The following is a 20,576-nucleotide window of genomic DNA, read 5'->3' as shown; positions in this document are numbered from 1 at the left end:
GCATAATTCTAATTGTAAGTAGAATCAGGCCAGCCGTGGCTGCTATTAGTCATTCATCTGTTGAATACGACTTGCTGACTAAAGTGGGTGATGTGCAATTCCGACGATTAGAGTACAGGTATCTGTCGTCCCTCGCTACCAGACATGCATTTCTGTAATACAAGTTGCCTGTGCAGCAGGCGCTGTGTAATTCTGATTGGTCACCCGCGTACACCTGCGTATTGCGAACTGCCTGTTGAGCAGACAGGTTGTAACTGTCTCGCTCTACCCAATTGTCCCGACGTTTTTACGTCACAATCAGCAGTCGTGGAGTCTTGTAATTGTCGCGTGGTTAACCATTGCGTATTGGAACCAAGGCTTAGTTTCGAGATCTCCGAACGAACAAGTCTGCTGATAGCTAAGCCACTAATTTTTACAGAATACAAACCAACTACCGGATAATACGTAGATAGAATCTCTGTGTCTTTATTGCGTACAAATAGGGAGGTATGTTTGGTCGTCGCGGTTATGTAGGTGACAGCTCGCGTTGAAGGTTAAGAAACGCCCATCTTGGTTAATACATCTCCAGTTCCCATCGTGGTGGTTGAGTAGATTTTCTAGAATGAGGGGTGGAGGAATGTTCGATACCCACGACTTTGCCAAACGTATAAGGCGATTCATTGATGGCAATCACTCATATCGCAAGCTCCTCATATTGTTGGTCATTTGCGGAGCGCTGCTGCTCTACCTTGGACCTTCCGTTGCTCAGTGGTTGTTTGCCAGTAGCCAAAGACCGATCGAAGGTGATTCTTTGGAGTGGAAACAAATAATTGTTCAATCAGCTGTCAATGTCCGAAAATGACTCTTGGTTTTTATTATTCCATAGCATTTGAAGATCAATGCATCAACGAAAGACTCGCTAGTGCATTTTTTGATGCCGCTGAATACAATGCTATCATCTCACCTTCTTCCGACGATCATTCTTATTTGCCTTACGTTGGAAATGGAGTTTTCGGTATTCCCGTGACTCCTGAAGCTTGGCTCTATATAAAAAATGGAAGAACGCTATCTCTGAGGGTTCCTTGGCAGCCGATATTAACACATCCAAATTCCGACAACACTCCTTCTCGGGAAGCCACTGTTACGCATTTAACCACCGGGATAGTTCATAGATATCAATGTTTTCGTGAAGGGTATCACGTTGAATTTCAGTATTATGCTCACAGAAGCCTCGATAGGATTTTTGTTCAAGAAATCAAGATAGCCAATCCCCTCGCAGTTTCTCAAGAAGTTCCGCTCAAGCCTCAAACATCAATGCATTGGAGGGACTCAGGCACCGAGGCAGTACAGTAGGTACTTTGCAAGTTTTTCCTCCAAGCTTACTTTATTTCGATCAGGCTGGAAAATTGTATGGCTTTCTGTAAATTTCTTCAAAGTTTCCAATGTAAGATATGCTCCTGCGGGACGCATATTTGCTTCATTAAATTTGAAATTTTATTTAACAGAGTTCAAGTTGAAGGACTCCCCAACTACGAGTACACTTCAACCTCAGGATTCGTTTCTTTGCCAGGTTCTGACAAGATTGTGGCCGTCGCTGTGGTGTATCGTTCACCGCCAAAAACATTCCATGTTACAGCGCGAAGTTTTATGAAGCTGCAATTTCTTACTAGCGTCCATTACAGTGAACCTGTATCATCAGATTCATATATCGCAAGGAAACAATTGTTGCAAGTGTCACAAAAAAAGGCATTGGAGGTATGACTTATTGTTTTAGTAACAAAATTTTTAAGAGAAAGCTACATTAGATTGTTCATTTTCTAATTATTTTAATTTCAATGAATGAACCTTAGCGCATTGTTGCAGGATATGAAAAGAGCTCTTGTGCAACAACAACAAGGATTAAAGGAGGAACATACGTTAGTTTGGCAGAGTTACTGGCATACAGGCATCAGAATCAGCAATTCGAAAGCTAAAGGTGCGATAAACGGGCACAAAATCAACTCCACAATGTACTACGTATTGTCTCAAGTTCCCGCGGGTATACCAGATGTCGAAAAAGATGTCGCGAACAACGAGGGTTGCTACCGAGGTCATCACACTCTGTAGGGCCTACATCCCTCACTGGCTTACTGTTCAATCCTAATCATTAACCATTGTAATGTGAATATACGCATTTTAGAGACGCTCCACGACTCTGGCAAGACACATCAACAATTGAGGGTGTTAATGACATTGTTGGAGCATGGCTGGTTACCTTGGAAAAGCAGGGATGTCACCATCTGATGGTTGGTGGACCGGCAGCTGTTCAACAAGCGATTGTTCTCAGTTTAGGATCCTTGAGGTTCAGCAACCAGCACTTGGAGTTTAATATAGATCCACAGTACTTGCATCGCGACTACTTCTTCAGGTCAATTAAGTTTGAAATATGTTATTATCTAATCAAAGCATCATCTAAAGCGGTTGGCTTGCCATCGTCGAATGCTATATGTAGTATCCTTTTGATGAATTTGCTGGTAAATAAAAAAAACCAACAACGTTCAACTTTCTCTTTCAGGCGCATAAGTTATGGCAACGTAACTCACTTAAACATCTCAGTAATGGTGGGCGAAGATAATCGCGCGGTTCTGGGTGTTGCACTTGATCGCAGCGATACTGTTTATTATGGATGCGATGCTGGCTGCTTAGACTCTCCAGTACCACTGAGTCAATCCTGGACTAACTTCCCAGTGAAGCTAACGAAACCGTTGACAGCAATATTGTACATAACGTCCGATCAACAGCACATGCAAGACTTGCGTAAAGCTCTGCACGTCCACGAGGTTGATGAGGGTAAGGAACATTATACTATAATTGCTTTTATGCATTTCATTATTCATACCTCCTACGATGTTTTTGGTAATTCTTTGTCTCGTATCAGCACCGGCGCACGATCATCACGTGATGGCGTTGCACAAGCACGGCCATCGTTTGGGGGGTCTGCCAACTTTATTTTGGATCAGTATTTGCTTCCTGATTGTCGTGTTCCACTTATTTTTATGCAAACTTATCCTCAGCGAGTACTGCGACCATCAGGACCGTCAAAGAACACGTTACGGCAAACCCTGATAGTTCTTCGAGTCATAGTTATACTCTGTATAAAATACGTGTATATACCATATGTATTTTTTTACTACCTTCGAATAAACTGTGCTTAAGCTTCATACAGTTTTGAATATTTTGGAGTCTATTTCTCTTCCACCCATATCGATAGTTCCATGGCTGAAGGGGTAATGAAGCAAACGTGGAACAGTTAATTTTATTGACAACATTTATTATAGAATATATTAAACACGTAATAAATTCAACGTTGAATGAGTACGAAAATTTTCATTCCTAGACAATCGACATAGTCAATTTCAAGTGTATGTATGTAATACGTACATGGAGGCCCATTTCAAAAGTTGGTTTTTCTTTTTTTTCTCCTGAATGATAAGCTCTATCGCGCTCGTCATCGGGCCCGTTGGATATGTATCCGCAAATGTCAGTATATTCCCTGGCTATTCACAGGGTTGCTTCCCGATCAAACTGTCAAAATATTGTCAGCAAGCCACAATACGATGTACATGCTTAATGAGCCCGGCAGAGATTGTCACTTGGGAGAAAACACAGGAAAACTTTTAACCTGAACCTTATATTTTCAATCTTAGACCATATGTATACCCCTGACTGGACAGCGCATTGCCACCTTGATCAGCACTCGAGTAGAGCGACAAGAATTTTATTGGTCGCACACTAATCTGGCAAAGTTGGAACCCTTAAGGGTTCCTTATTCTACTTTACTCCAAGGCCTCGTGCCACCTGTCTTTGTATGACCACACGACTTCAATCTTCACAATGTTAACAGATAGGTAGTGCGCTGGCCAGTAGTATATGGTCTAAGTTATCGATTTGCAAGAATGAGATGTAAGGTTTCAATAAAATTATTGTTAATTAAGAATGTTCACATCGCGGTTCAGGATTCGGTGTCTCAGTTTAGTGTAGCTGGCAATGGCAGAATTTTGTATGAATCCCGTTATTTCAACTGTTTCATGAAAAATTTGCATTTCAATACTAGTGGTGTATAACATTATGTATAATTTACATCTATAAGTATGCACCCGAGAACCTGACTTTGGAAAAAATATTGACATTTTAAAATCAGCTAGTGATTGAGATCTTTTTGTTCATGACGCCTTAACGTTTCATAGATTTGCATACTTTACACACTAAATTATCAGTGTGTGTATGCGTATTTACGTCTACTATCATTTTTAGCAATAATACTATCACATATTGTTACTCCTACGTCAATTGTTATTTCAATATTATACGTACTGATCTCTATACTAGCTAGATATCAGTGATTATATGATTACGATTGTTGCAACAAAAGTCTTCTGTCAAGTGATCGTCAAAATTGATAGATAATGTTTGCGTGAGACTTCAATTGTGTTTTATCAGTTCTTTGTCACATATCGAAAAATAGAAAAATGACATGCGCTTAAGATTGATTATGAGACGAATTATTCAGAATTCTAATCGGGTTCATAATGTCCACAATTACTGCGATATTCAAAATTGAAAAACACTCCACTGATAAATGTGGATGAGATCTTTTGGATTACGCAAAAAAAAGTATCCACCATAAATATTGTTTTTATCACTTTTTATCGACAATAATACTGTTCAGATGTATATACCTATCGCGGTAAAAATACATTGTTTCAATATTACGTACGATTAAATCTATCACTTTTGAATGTGTAGAAGATAGAGAGACGTAGGACGAACTCAGCCTTCGCGCGTGGTGTTAAAATCTCGAAATATAGCAACTACCTAGAACTCCGATAAGTAGCGCATCGGATGAACTTTCCCGAAGTAGATGTAATGTGTATACATTATAGCCATGGCGTGTCCTTTACACCGCAATCACAATTCGCAAAGATTGGAAAACAACTACACCTAATCGAAGTTGGTAGTTGTCAAATTCAGAACTGCGAAGCATCAAATTTCGCCCGCAGCCGTTATCATGTATCTAGAAAGAGAGTTCGCCCTCCTTCTCTTCAACCCTTTATAATTGTAGAATTGCCCCGGTGATAGTTTACGATACCGATATACGACGAATTTCTAGTGAAATCGGAACCATTCGTACATAATCGTTCATGTGCGCCTAGTTTCTCATAAAGTTATGCGTATATACATTTGTGTACGAAATATACGTGGTGTTCCGATTTCGGTAACAATTTGTAGTATAAGCGGCAATTAATTTTCACCAAGGGTGCTGTACATATGTGGACAGTGATTCTGGCGCGACTAATTCGTCGGCCGAGTCGATAACGTTGGCAATGAAGAATCCGCCCGCAGCGGCACGGCCAGCTTGTCGCGAAACGGCTCAATCTTCGTAAATATAACAGCAGAACCCAACAACACAAAATTTAAATGGGTTTGCGGTTGGCCGATGATGGTGTTGCGAGCTGACTCCATTTCCCAACGTAATCGACTGTACAGATAAATTAGCTGTGCCAGAATGACTGTCTACGTGTGTACAATGTCGTGTGCTATTCGTTGGTTTCTTTCCATTAGTCATTCAGAAAATTGTACCGTAAGGCGCACTATCCTATAGAACTTTGGAATTCTAATCTCAATTTTAATATCTAGTTACATCGTCTGCTAATTAAAATGCAGGCAATTTATTTTCACGAATAATCCCACCAGCACTGAGCGTCTCACCGCGGTTATCCCTCAAGACTCTGGGATGTCACGATATTCATATGGAACAGTAACATCCATTGGATATTTTCCAGGCATTTATACATTTACAATTAGCTGGGATTTTAGGATACGCGTGGGACATTATAGGCGGTATATTGCGCTATACATACACTAAATTTTGTGTATGCATATACATACACAAGTTGTACATTAATATTTATCATTTTTCTATATTTAATTACATCCCTAGGTGATCGTATCTTTGGCTTTGTTTATCTAATTTGTTCACACTGCATTAATGGAAAGGAAGTAAAGAATTATTCTCAAAACTCTCCATGTACCACCATTTTAACCGGTTCACATCGATGCGGTGTAAACATGGCCAATATATGGTATATTTACATTTAGTGTATCTATCATTTATACTTAACGTATATTCTTAGTATGCAATACTGTTTGTCTGTTCGGTTTGGGCTACATCACAGAAAGTGACATCGCACCAAAAATAATTCAGGAGCAAAACATGAACGGCCAGAATGATGGTAGCCGATCAACAGGGGCGACGAGATCAGTTTTTTATATCCATATTTCGAATAAATAATTTTTCGCACTCGTATCGTAATGTACTATATCCGTGACATTTCGCAATTCTAACGTCCACCCCGTACATAAACAGAATAGGAAAACTGTAAAAATGTAGAGCAGTTCTGCCATTCAGAGGCGGGATTCGACAACTCAGTGGAACGGAATTAGCATACTAGTTATAGATCTGCATACAAACGGCATTTTTATAAACATGGCGCAAACTATGCCATGATTTTAGTGTATGCGCATCAAAAACCTGCTATAATTCATTTTCAAAACAAAATTCGTCAAGTATCATATACGTATATATAGTGCACCTATTAAAGATATTTATCTTTTCAATGAATGTTTTTCACTCTGAATTGTCTCTGTACAAACGGGCCATCGTGTATATACAATGTTTAAATTATTCAGGCTACTATACTATAGTATACATATCATTATAAGGATAGATATTATATTTCTTCGGCGATAGCGATCTGCGGTTCAAAAATGGCTAAAACTAAAATTATGGCTAAACGTATAACTATTAATCCCAGTTTGAAACACATCGTTGCCACTATACATGAAAGGTATGTAAGATAATGTAAGTTTGCTATAATTGTCTCGAGTTGACACTTCGTATTTACTTCCACATATACCTATACCTATATATTATAACATTCTTACGGCTGTTTCCAAGACGTCAAATTAAGTATATAGTTACGTATTAATAACTAATATATATGTATATATATATATATATATATGTATATATATATACATGTGTGTATGTATAATTACTTATAAATATACTATATATAAGTCAACAGTGATTAGTTCGACTCGAAGTTTCTTTTTACGTTTATCTAATAATAGATCTCTGTTGCCGAACTTTATAGCTGCATGCTATAATCAACTCTTACCTAACAATTCTTATCGTGCCGCAAGTTCAATTTTTTCAGCTACTTTACTTTTTATCTAGTGCGCAAACCTCTGAATAACGAATTTTTTTGCCATCAGTCGAACGCTACAGGTGTTGACTAAGGATATGTAAACACTGCTAACCCTGCGGGGAAACTCCGCGATGTAACTATGGGTTCATAAGTACCGCACCGATTCTGATTTATTTTACATCTATGAATATTAACCGTTTCGATAAATATTGCCATTTTTTCCTCGTCAAAAGTTGGCAACTATAGCGGATCCGATTTCGCACACTAACGGTAGTATTAGCAGTAGAGTATTAGTATTGGTATTCCCTGTACACGGAAAAAGATTGAATTGCATTGAAATAAATTTATTTTGATTCTTGATGGGAAACGAATCTGAACTAACCCGCGAAAATATTTGGATTATTTCGTCCCGCGTTGAACTAATTTCAAAACGAAAGAAGCCAATGGAAAACGATAAGAGCGTTAATGTTCGAGACGTAGTAAACTTTATTCAAGGTAAATTCGAATTTGTATAACAGTGTCGAATAAAAATGGACGGAAGAAAATGGTGTATTACAGATTTGGTCGAGTTGAAATTGCGTTACGATTCAAACAACCAAAAGGGAATGCAACCGAATTCTTAGATACACATGCAAAGTAATAGAACGATTAATTGGGAGTGATTCTCGCATCGTGCAGTACATTTCCTCGAGAAATTGGGATTTGTTGTCATCATAATTAATCTGTTTGAATGCAATTCAATATTTTTTATCCTTTACTGGATTAGTAGACGTAGTATTGTATAAATACTGATAGGGGTTGTAATACGTGTAATACGTATTAGTGGTAACAGTAGCCGTGACAGCAGTAGTTTAAATAGTAGTAGTGTTGTACGAGATATCTATTGATCAAGGAATGTGGATCGGTGTATTGGAAAACTGATTTATACGTAAGATTTGAGACTACCACATAAACCTAAATTGATGTGGATCTAAGACTACGCATGTATGTGTGTATGTACATTTATATTACAAATCAACTGTACAAAATTTCGACAAGTATCGAACGCGCATAACTTTATACCCTAACTATTTATAGTACATACCTATAACTACAACGTGACTAGTCTGATTTCATGAAAATATTTCGTATATTATCGCGGTTCAGTATTGGCTAACGTCATTTAGCGAATAAGATGAAATACTTTTCCTCATTACATCTATTAGCTAAACGTCTAGTAACAGTAACAAATAGAACGTCCAAATATAAATGATGAGCTTGAACATTCGAATCACCTAATTGAAAGGGGACTCGCACATTCTAGGCCATATTTACACATTTTCTGAAATCTGCTCATACATATAATACTGGTATGTACTATTATATACATATAATTTTGTAATATTAGTTCAGTCTTAATCCTAAGTATCTACTCTAGTTCGTCTCACCGTTAAAAAAATTACCGCAGATTTAGGGTCAAAATGAGATATTTTTTATAGTGACAGCCGTACTCTTACTGCTACGACGTATAACCAGTTCTTACTAACTATACATCACAGCATTTGGATACGGTTTCTACCAGGAGAAAGAAAAATCACTAATTCGGTATATCCAAGTTGTTGAAATATACAAAAGTACTTGACGCAAGAGTAGCTCATCCACTGCAGAGTTTCCCACTCGTGGTGCCGTAAAAGAGAGCATGAATCTCGAGAAAAGGATGCGAGCCTCAAGCGGCCCGGAAAATTGTGAAGTCTATCTCTAGAACAGTATATGGAATCATACAAACGGGGGCAGTGATTCTGAATTTTTAGGCCATGTCGGTTAATTCGGCGATGCGGATTCAGTCTGCAGTGTCACTGTCGACCGGCCGCTACTGGCTGAATTTGCAATTACCAATGTAAGCGACTTATGTCAAAAAGATTAGCCGTACCGGAACACTGTCTCTGTCTGTACAGTATCGACGATAGTGTCTGATTTTATGCATCGAAGTACGCCTGCTCTGCCGATAATTCAGATCTATCGAGTAATGATCACTTTAAGATGACTCCGGAACGCAATCACTGAATACTACGGCGATTACTGGAAAACACCCTGTATTATATTGATGCATGGTATAAAGGTAAATTTATATTATCCATGGTATAAAGGTACCATGGATATACGGAATATGGTTAAATTGGCGGTGGTTAAACAGAGAATTATTCTGTCAGAGAATCTATCTTCGTTTAATCAGCTAAATGGTAGGGAGAAATTCATCAGTACGGGCGGTCAGATGCGCACTCGCACTAGGTAATACATCTAAACCCTTACAGTTATCAAGCCCTCACCCTTTACGCTGTTCTCCTTTCCACCGTATCCTCAGAGGGCGTCGTTGAACTTCGAAACTGTGTTACTTATTGTGAAACTATTGTACGGTTGTGACGTGTTCATTGTTATCGCATCTTTTGTATATTTCATTCTCGGTTGCATGCCGGATTCAGATTCATTGCTCCAGATAAGTAAGCTACTCTTTCGTCACGACTTCTCTGCCGAGAGTTTTCCCACCACTGCATTTTAGTGTATTACCGTAAAATTCGGTATATAACTTATACAAGTTGACCCACAGGCTATTCACTCCCGAATATACTAAAAATAAGAATGGTTTTTTTAATAAAAACTATCGGCTGAACAGGGCAAACGAGGCTTGTCGCCTTTGCGACGGGAAGCATACAAGTTGCGGAATAATCCCTCTGATGCCCGAGGATTATTCAGCGATTCGTTTCGAACCTTACCTTAGCGCAGTGGAGCTGTTCTATTTTTATAAAGCGTTCGCACATACAGAGCCTACTGCAGTATAAAAATGAATTTAATGGTCGAAAAAACTTAAGATTCGGCCAGATTGAACGACGGTATCGAAAAGAGAGTTTGTACGATTATATACATTATCGAACCTTGCGTTCAATCGTCTGACTCACAGCTCTGATCAGAGGAATGTGCAGAAAGCAGGGCCAGCGACTTAAGGAATCTTAGGGTGTAGAGTTCTTTCAGAAGATTGTAGGGGAGGGGGGACTTGACAAACACCGAGTTTTTGTCTTGACTATAAGAGGGTGAAATGAAAAGGTATGTTTAAAATTTTTCAGATTACGTGTATCAAGAAAAAAATGTAATCCTTTTGCGATGAAAATGTACGCACAAGAAACTTTTCGCAGGGACCTCAATCTTCCGAGGAAGGTCCGTTGAATGTTCACATTTTACTCAGTACATGCACTACCAGAATCTGAAAACCTGCGGAAACATTTTTTTTACTTGATTTTTTGTCAGTCATTACAAAAGTTTGATTTACGTTAAAATTTTACCGCTCTCCTGTTGAAATTTTATGCTGTAAGAGCGAAATTAGAATGACAAGTATATTATCAGTCAGCATAGGGTTATTCAACAATTGATGTAAATCTAGCTTCAAAATTCTGAATTTGAAACAAGCCTTTCACGATGTGAAATTTCCACACCCTTCACGCAAAAGTCGCTAGCGCTGGTGGAAAGTATAGAGCTTATAGAAATGGAGAGAACAAGCCTATCTCCGTACAATGGACGAGCATTCAGACATGTGAGAGAAAGAGAGAGAGAGAGAGAGAGCGAGAGAGAGAGAGAGAGAGAGAGAGAGAGAGAGAGAGAGAGAGAGAGAGAGAGAGAGAGAGAGAGAGAGAGAGAGAGAGAGAGAGAGAGGGGAACATGGATTGTCTATCGCTCTGGAGGTAAGCATGCGCAGTCGAGACAATCTACCACCGCAGTCCGTGAGGACTGATCGTAATTTAGGCTAGTTTAAAAAGATATGGTTCGAAATGGATCATTACTTAAATAGTAAAACTAAATCGTAATGATCAATAAGTGTATTGTTTGTAAAAGGCACGAGATCAAAGGACAACAACTATCGTTTCACAGATAAGTCAAATAAAATAATTTTCTGCACAAGCACGTCATGGCAACTGATTATAAATAAATAGAATATGTACTTCTCCTTCGCACTTAGGATTCCGAAAGTTCCGGTTCTTAGAGGTAGTATATTTGCCAATGTGTAGAACGTGTAGTCCGCAATACGATAGAAGTATCTTTCTAAAAAATCTTGAACAACTCATCCATAACAAAGTTTAAGAAATTGTCTACAACAGAGTATTTCTGAATTTACGAAATCATGATAATGATATTAACTTGCAAAAGCCTCATCGTGATCAAATGATGAATTTCACTACACATTATTGCATTAACATACGTTTTTATCACATCGGCCGCATTGTGGTAGTTGCAGATAAAAAATTGTGAAACAAACATATTAAACTTCTTATTTTTGCCAACCAGTAGCCACGTCGCTATATGTACACGCGATGTATGTATAATTAAACGTCACATCATCGATCGTTATAAAGATTATTTTTCATCTTCTACCTTATTATGCAAAGGATTAATATTTTTTAATACGATTACTGTATAAAGATTTACTACGATTGTCGTTTTTTCTATTTGTATAGAATTACATTCTAGCCGAAAAAATGAAGAGTTATTAATACTATGTGAAAAAAATTAAGCTATGTCACCTTGAATTTTGTGTCAGAATTTTTGTTAAAAATTCCAAAATTACTTTGTATTCTCCAGTCAACGTTTCTGTGTTCGAATGACGTTCATAAATTGTTAATCTTAATTCCGCCGTAATGCGCGTGCGCTACCTCCAAGGAAACAGATGATTTTGCTGTCACGGTCACTTTCACGGATGAGCAGCAACGCGAAGCATGTCCTCTCCATTTCTATAAGCTTTATGTTGTTAAGAATTCGACTGGAGACGATTCCTGCAACGTCCATGTAGGATATCCCTATGCGGTTGAATTGTCGATCTCGTCCAATTTCTTGACTTCGTACTCCAGATTAGATTGCATAGAAACCATCGCGGAGATGCTCGGCACGTTTGTCGATTTTTCATTTTCCACGGAATCGTTTGACTTGCATAGAGAAAAAAAACAAACAAATTATTCAGCCACCTGTACTCGCAGCGTTTCGACAGTCACGGATTTTTGAGGCGCAACGACCTTTACAGACTACACATATTGTTATCGTACTATGTAATATGAATTGCTTGAATTTTAAGTATCTGGCAATGGACGATGAAGGCTAATTGTATGTAATGGTTACCTGCACAGAGCCAGATGCGGATTCATCGCGACATCTGTTCGACCTGTTGTGGGTGGGTGGCGTAGGAGTATCCGTTAGCTCGGACAACTCAGCCACGGTTGATAATATGTTGTCATCTTGTTCATACACCTCCTCATTCATCTGCAACATCGCCAGATCATCTTCGCTTGATGAGCGATGTTCCCGACTCTGATGAAGGTGTATTAGAGCTACCTAGCTGACGGACGATTCTTCTACCGACGGGCTTGCCAAGGCTTGCGATTCGCCGTTCTCGTGTTTCAACTCACCGCGAGCCTGTCTGGTCGGGCTACTTCTAGAACCGGATGTTACACTTTGCATCGTTTGACTTCTCGCTCCAGAAAATCTCATGCTGTAGGCAGGCCTGTTCGCTCCTTGAGCCTGAGCAGCCTGTAAAATAATTAGAAATATTTGCTTGACTTCAAGCGACATCCAGGCATGTGAGACAAGTACATGCACTACGAAGAAGTCTGGATAACTGACTTACGTTCGTCTGTCCAGGTCTGACATTCTTGTATGGCTGGAACAGGACTATATACACCTTTGGCGTGAACAGACAGCCCAGAGCAACGGTTGCTGAGATGTTGATGCACATGCACATACTAGCGATCTGGATCTGTTGGATAAAGTTTGATTTGTCTTTTCACAGCGGGATAATTTTATACCTGAACGCGTTTGATCCGCCTACAACGTAAAATACTACTTTTCATCGAGTACAAGTGAGATATGTTTACCTTACAAGTCTTACCTTGTAATCGTTGTTGGTGCCGAAGTAAATCGGAATGAAGGCAAGCCATACTATACATGTGGAGTACATGGTGAATCCAATGTATTTGGCCTCGTTGAAGTTTTCAGGTATCTTGCGTGTTTTGAACGCGTACAACGTACACATGAGGATCAGTATCATGTTGTACACGAGAGACATCATGAGGGAGAAGGTTGAAACGCGGCAAGTTAGAACAGCGGTCAACGGGTACGGATAGATTTCCTTGGTGTCTGGAGGCTCGATGATTAACCATACTATCGCTCCGATTAGCTGGACTGCCGTAATCCCTAGGGATATACAGAGGGAGATTCATAATGTAGGTTTTCACAGAATATAATTCATTGCGACTCAACCGCATTAGGTGTCGCATCGTAATAATGCCGCCGGGATAGCGCATAGACTGCGGTTCACTGCAAAGTGGACGGTTACGGATACATTTGTATATCGCTTGGACCGAGGGGTTAATCACTCGTGTAATCTGGTGTATATTTTTTTCGGAAAACTTGTGAAATCTCCTGAAATCTTTTGAAATATTTTGAAATCACTGTAAAAATGTTTTGAAATCTTTGAAAAAATTCTGTGAAATCCCATGAAGTCTTCTTTAATCTTTTGAAATCTCTGAATTCTTTTGAAGTATTCTGAAAACATCTGAAATCTTCTGAAATCTTTGTAATTTTCAAATCAGGTGTACATGAAATCGGTCAGTGATTAACCGCTCAGCCTGGACTAGCTATAGGACCCGTTTCCGATTTCGGATAAATTACGTCGATACTGGTGGTCTGAGCTACTTGTTTCCCGGTGACTAACCACAGTTCAGGTTCGAGGATCCGGATTTTTTTTTAACATTGATAAGATGATGATAGAATGAAGAAGAAAAAATACAAAAACGAACGTGTTACAATATTTAGTAATTATGGTAAAATCTGAAATGGAGCTAGGCAAACTTATTGTTATTCCAGGTCCACATTTCCATAAGTCATTGCGTCAATCGTCATAACTTTGAAAGCCGAGTGCTTGCTTCGGAACTCACCAATAGCAATGGCAACTTGGCTTTTCGGCGATGTGTACGATGGTCGTTTAATGCTTTTAATCCCCTGATTAAAAATCCGGGAAATCCGATTGGTTTTGGTGAGTATGGCGCTGTAGCAAATACTCAGACACAGGCCTAGTCCTATCCGAAGGTAGGTGCAATTCCAAGTGGTCGGTCTGCTCAGTATGATGAAACTCATTCCGTAACAAGAGAGAATACCAACGAGAAGAACGTAGCAGAGCTCTCGCCCGGAGGCCATGATCACCGGGGTGCGATTGAATCTGTCGTTGAAAGGATTTCGCTCTTTAGATTTAGATGAAAGTAGTGCAGAACACTATAATCACAATGCCGTGGTCGTTGCTGTATTGGATAGTTTCAATGAAACCGACCTGATGAAGACAGCTGTAGTGAAGAGGGTGCTGAGAATCCCCACCGCAGCAAATGCTAGAGGAACGACTGCCCAGGGGCTCGTCCAAGGTATAACTTCAGCCGCTAACTTTATGCACCGGGTTTTCGTCTTGTCAGGAGCGTATCCCGGATCACAGCTGCGGCAAGTGTCGTTAAACACGTAGGCGTCTTCCCGACAAGCAACGCAACTCCAGCAACAAGCTTCCTGAAATAATTTTACTCACTGATTCGGACGACTGTAATAACCGTGGTGGATAAACAACTCGTGCGGACGAGTAGAGTCGCCCGAAGCGACGTGCACTTTTACTTTGGTATTTTTTGATCTACTTAAAAGAACCTCACGGTAAGAACTGCGTAGGTAAACGTGATTCACTTGAGTTCATAAAATCGAGCACCTTGGCAGGGAAACGTGTGATTATATCCGAAAAATTTTCAATAATTTGCACCTCATTTTATTTGGAAAAGTCACAAGTACACGGAACAGGGTCAGACCGCGGAGGAATGAGATGTGAAAAAAATGTAGAAGATTCGGTTGAAATTCCGCGTTGGGCTTTTCTTATATTCCCATCTGGAAATTCCCCACGTGACGTGAAATGCCTACGCAAGAGCCCTTTAAAGTATGTCTGCATTACACATACGTAATATTTTGCTTACATAGGTAGGTATATACCTATGTATAAATACATAATGTACATTCGTTGGTATAGATTTTTGCGGCACCTCTATGCGAGAGAACATCAATTTCCTCCGTGTCAATGAAGATATATAGATGTACTCTCGATATTACTTCGATTCGCGGTGATAACTTTGTATCTCCACTCTCACATGTTGCATACGATAGCATTCAGTGGCATTCTATTCCTAGATCTTTACTAGTTACTCAAGATCTTTTTCCTTGCGACAAACCATGTTTATCTTACGTTTACCATGTTAAACTAACTGGGGAACATTTCTCTAGGTAGTAGCTATATAGCTCTTTCATCCTTCCGTATACCATTGCGATAATTGAAACGTTTTTATAGTACAATATAATGGAAAGAGATTGACGTGCGATCTAGAAAATGACGCAATCACCTGAAAATTTCTGACGTGACCAAGAGGACAGTTTTCGCTACACGTACTCCGTGGGATGTTTTCTTCGCCGGGACCCGTCGCCCATCGTGTCATGTTGACATCAAGCTCGAGGCTAGAATAATGCATGGCTACCTTAAAGAAGTTCACCAGTTTCATCTATTACATTGGAAATAATTGAAAATTAAATGGGATGTTTGTACAGTACATTATCATCTTACCCTTAAATTCTGAAGAATTTACCTACTTGGTTCGTGAGAAACCAAGTTCCCTGATATATGGGCTCTTGCAGGAGGCACAGGTTTATAAAGTCAATAGCAATAGTAAAAATCATTGGAATGTTCTCCTACTTTCGTCTCACACGCTTGCTATTAATGTGTCACCTATGGAACTATCCAGGGAATCGAAACTTACATTTCTTTCCAAGTGCCAATTGGAGTGTAATCGAATCGTCCTTCTTCGCTATGTTGGTACTGATAAATATTGTAGAAGCCAAAAGCATCTCCGTCAGAATTGAACTTTATCTCAGTTCCTTGGCGCCCTGAAAGTGAAAAATCTATCGAAACTAGATTCAGACAAGTAATTGTAATAACTTTGGAAAGTGGTCCAACACTTAGCCATTATACCGATAAAGGTGGTATACCTTGGTGTTACAAGTTGCCTTAAGACGAACAATAAGTGTGCTGAATTGATGTAACGTTGCAATAATAGAATAGCAGAACCATGCTAAAAGGTGACCCCAAACTCGAGAATCTGAGTGAGTGCTTGATCAAAATTGAAGATGGTCCTTAATCATTCCCTGACAATTGGTGGGAATTGCACCAATTTTAGTTGAAGGAAAACGGAAAAAGTGGAGATGTTTTCATAAAAATATGTATAATCATGTATGTACAATTATTCGTATAATTTTTTCATCGCAGACCTGTGTTATCATCGGTGTGGATTCAAATACTTTCCTACCAATAGCTAGGTGTACCTTTACCCAATCGACGCAAAGAGCAGTCGACGCCACCTCGATTTTCGTCAAGTTTTTTAGTATTGGGGCATGCAATGATTCTCTGCCGCATTCGGAAAGAGCTTGGAAATATATTTTTTCCAAAGCTACTATAGAATCGCTATTTATAAGCATGTGTGTTTGTGTGTAAGGTGACTTATACGACGTCACCTATTCGTCCAATTGATGTTGACGCAGGTTTGTGGATATCGATATGAGTTTCCAGCTGCCACTCTCACGTTAATCTATCGTCGATTGCATGTATCCTACCCCCGTAATGCCTAGGCATATTTCCTGAATATCATGCATGAACTGCGTTGAATATTGCGGTAAGGCTACCCATATCGATTATGGTAACTGCAGCTACTTGCCACTCATGATTTGGATGTTGAGAGAGTGCCAAATTGCTAGTGAATCCTTAGGCGAGGTCTTGCTAAACATGGACAATGACTTTGTTGTTTATTGAAAGTATCTATCTTAAAAGTCAGTTAGTTCAAAGCGTCGAATCTGAGTAGTTTCGTTACGGCGCGTATAATACAATTTAGGTATATTCGCGTTCTTCAGTAACGTCATATGAATCGGGAAAGTGGCGTGAGAGCGAGTAATATTTTTTGCACCGTTCATAAATTGAACAACCCAAGATTTTTACTTTTGCGAGATTCGAAATTACGTTCGCGTAATGATACGCTTGACAAATGAAATATAAACTCTTTGATATGCAACGCATTTAGACAAAGAAATGAGACAGTATTATATCTTTCTGGGGAAAATTTGGAACAATAACCAGAAGAAAGAAAATAGAAAAGAAATATATAACATTACAAAAGGTAGGAGGAAGAAAATATTCCTAAATGAGCGAATTGAGCTTGTCTGCTGTAGGTGACAAGGGTTTACAATATTGAAAAAAACTACCCTTTTCTTACAATGAAAAGTATAAATAACTGCAAAACAGATGCCCGATGTAACCGACACAACGACAGGCTGGGCCGTATATTCTTTTGCTACACCGTGGAGGGACGTGTTTACTTCTTACTTATTTTTCGGCGCTCTTCCGTTACAAGATCAGACGTTTGTTACTGTTGCATCAGAAATTCACGAGATAGCTCACGAAAAATTGGCCGAACACCATACTCATGAAAATAAACTTGACCAAATATATCGCAGCTCAGATAAACTTATTTAAGTTCGGGAAGCTCAACCGTTTGTGCTACGATTTTTGGACTGTTTTGGAGCCTGTGTTGGTTTTCTTCTATTTACTGTTTCCATGCACAAGCACCACCGCCCACATTCGTCCTAGTCACTGATCTCTGTACTATAATAGATATCAGTGGTCCTGGTCCTCATACGCTACCGTTGTGGATTGTGAAGATCTGGAGGCGTGAATTCCTGCCAAAATTGTATAATTATACTCACCGACGAAAGTCACGTTGTGGATATAGTGCAGAAGGTGTTGTCCTTGCGGAGCCGGCCTAAGGACGTCGCAGAGATAGTGAGCCGTACCGCGACCGCGGACGCACTCGTCCTCGATGATGTTATGAACTGCGTAGGCCATGGCGTAGACAGCGTCAACTGGAAGCATAAAATGAATGTATGAAAATTTATATTGCCGATCTAACTGATAATGGTTATACTCTTGTAGTCGTCATTGAGGAGGAAACTGCAGTTCAAGGAGTTACGTAATTGAAGTAAATTATCTTGGTATGATTTGCATATAATCAATTAAAACCGAATGCAAAACACCCGGTTTCATAAATATCGTTATTGACCCAAATATCATATTTTTTTAAACAATCGCTAGTTCCAAAGTTCTAGTGAGCGTGGAACTTAGTTTGCTGTAGTCATAAAAGTGATTTGTGACCGTTGTCGGATGTATGGCGTCTTTGGTCGAATAACGAGAAAAGTTTCAAATCTTTTCGTTCGACTGATTGATTGACGAACTGCTCTCGATACGAAGAGTTGGTCACCTCCGTGGTCAGTACAACATTGGTGGATTTGGACATAACGGATTCCGCAACCAAGGATCTCGGGAATCTTGATTGCTCTGCAGGAGAATGAGAAATACAACTTTCGGGAAAAGTTATTGGAAGGAGAGGTTCCGAGAATAAGGAATCGTTCCGCAGTACCAATACGGAGAACTAACCATCCAGATTCCCGTCAGCGTTGATATAACTAACCGATGATCAGCCAAATTTTGCCCACCCTGCACGAATTAGGTACTCGTCAAAAGGCTGACTAATCGAGGTTTGTCTACCAGTGGATTCATGGGACAATAGATGCGACTAAGCAATCATTATTCACGCTCATGACCATTATTATATTGAATTAGGAATAAAAAATTAAAAATGTATTTTTAATACCTGAAATATTTATATTATATTTTAACAGGGCATTACATTTTTGCTATAACCTGATGTTGATCATTTTTTTAGGGTGCTAGGTTCGATAAGGCACTACACGTGTACTTGAATAGTTGGAGTAGTAGGTAAATGGGACTGTTGTTTTGAACCAAGAACAATTTTTTCCAACAGATCTTTGCAAGGTTAGATTTTCGAAGTCTGTGGGGCGTGCGTAAAGTGCGCCATTTCTGAAGAGTTCAGTAAAATGACACTGGTGCATGCGTTCAATTGAAATCATAAATTTTAAACGTCATGGCTTTCTTGGCGCACGCGCCAACTAAATGTTGCGCACTGACTACGCACCGCCAGAGATATCATTGTGTTGTGCTTCACCTGAAGTTTGCGCGTTAAGGGTATGTTTCGTGTAGCCGAACCCATGCCTCTGAACCTACGACTGCCTGTGATCTACTTCTTTCGAATTATTATGTTACATTCGTCCGCTTCTCAAATCAAACTTTCCTTTACGGTTGTTGAAAAAATATCGTGTGTCTCACGTGCTATATCTGACTTCACACGTCAGGCTGCGGGCTCGTTAGAAATCACCCATGTTCCGCACTTGTAACGCAATATAAGTTCCAAGCTCTACGAAGTTGCGATAATGGATATTGTAGATCGTTTTCAGACGCGAACCACATGTTGAAACAAAGCCAAAGCTACGAGTTGAAACACCATTCGTAGATCGGGCGAATCGAGGCAATTCTCTTAGCAGTAAAAAAGCAATTTACGAAACCTTCTGCGGAATTTCCGCAACTCGAACCTTGTCATATGCGTCAAATATTCAGTAGAGCCACGTTCGCTTCTGGCACGCTGGCACTGCGTCTATTATAACTACGTGTATAAAGAAAATTCGAATCGTCCGAAACACACTTTGGGTATATTAAGTGTATCAAGTGATTCATTTTTATTTGCTAAAGGTTCACGATCTCTCGACATTTATAATTGAGGGTAACGACCTGTTGTGAGCTCATCACCAAAATGACTTCAAACAATTCGCGACGCCTCCTCTGTGATTTCGTTTTGTCGGCTTCTCTCGCTGCCTCCTTGTCAGCTGAGATTTTAAATTACGTAAACCAGGATTTATTCGATGCCAGGTGGGTTGGTGGATGGGGTTCGGTCCGTCGTAATTACAGAGGGGGACGACTGCGTTTTATGATTATAATAACTAAAGTAATAACGGCAGTAGGATTTTTCTAAAACAGGTGCCGCGTTTTCTCTTTTCGTGGAATTCACCCCGTAGTAAAAGCTCTCGGCGTAATAATAATAAAACCTCGACTTCTTTGCACGAAATTGGGTTGGTAGTGATGGGGGGGGGGGGGATATCACCCGGAAGGGAACTCACGGCTAAAAGAATGACAAAAAGACAGACCGTAAAGGGAGGAGAAAGAGAGAAAAAGTGACAGGAAGCATTGAAAAACCAGGAGTGAAACGGTAAGCCGAAAAAGCTTCATGTAAATATTATGTCTGGTACTTCTTACAATTAACTGAAATCAGAGTGACTTGAGGTGCGCAGCTAGCTTCATACTCCGTT

At 39.6% G+C, this 20,576-nt stretch overlaps 2 protein-coding genes across 3 annotated transcripts in view; one reads left to right on the top strand and one right to left on the bottom strand.

The window, feature by feature from the left end:
- Positions 1-280: 280 nt before the first annotated feature.
- Positions 281-3,179, top strand: LOC124183621 (uncharacterized protein KIAA2013 homolog). Its single transcript, XM_046572324.1, has 7 exons — positions 281-782; positions 866-1,328; positions 1,485-1,734; positions 1,843-2,081; positions 2,159-2,386; positions 2,534-2,808; positions 2,897-3,179. The coding sequence occupies exons 1-7, from the start codon at positions 602-604 to the stop codon at positions 3,082-3,084; spliced, it is 1,824 nt and encodes a 607-aa protein (XP_046428280.1). The 5' UTR covers positions 281-601; the 3' UTR covers positions 3,085-3,179.
- Positions 3,180-10,869: 7,690 nt separating this feature from the next.
- LOC124183617 (metabotropic glutamate receptor 7-like) overlaps positions 10,870-20,576 on the bottom strand; it is a 75,912-nt gene continuing 66,205 nt past the window's right edge. For both annotated transcript variants that reach the window (XM_046572307.1, XM_046572305.1), the window contains exons 9-17: positions 18,066-18,221; positions 16,073-16,199; positions 15,662-15,773; positions 14,569-14,792; positions 14,180-14,460; positions 13,132-13,436; positions 12,871-12,999; positions 12,366-12,773; positions 10,870-12,175 (exon numbers count right to left, since the gene is read on the bottom strand). In XM_046572307.1, coding sequence (XP_046428263.1) covers positions 12,579-12,773; positions 12,871-12,999; positions 13,132-13,436; positions 14,180-14,460; positions 14,569-14,792; positions 15,662-15,773; positions 16,073-16,199; positions 18,066-18,221 — 1,529 coding nt within the window. In that variant the 3' untranslated portion in view covers positions 10,870-12,175; positions 12,366-12,578. The remainder of the gene's footprint in view (positions 12,176-12,365; positions 12,774-12,870; positions 13,000-13,131; positions 13,437-14,179; positions 14,461-14,568; positions 14,793-15,661; positions 15,774-16,072; positions 16,200-18,065; positions 18,222-20,576) is intronic.

Source organism: Neodiprion fabricii, chromosome 5, assembly GCF_021155785.1.
Source record: "Neodiprion fabricii isolate iyNeoFabr1 chromosome 5, iyNeoFabr1.1, whole genome shotgun sequence".
NCBI classification, from domain to species: Eukaryota; Metazoa; Arthropoda; class Insecta; order Hymenoptera; family Diprionidae; genus Neodiprion; species Neodiprion fabricii.
The sequence above is the reverse complement of the archived record's forward strand: the minus strand, read 5'-3'. Positions and strand labels throughout refer to the sequence as shown.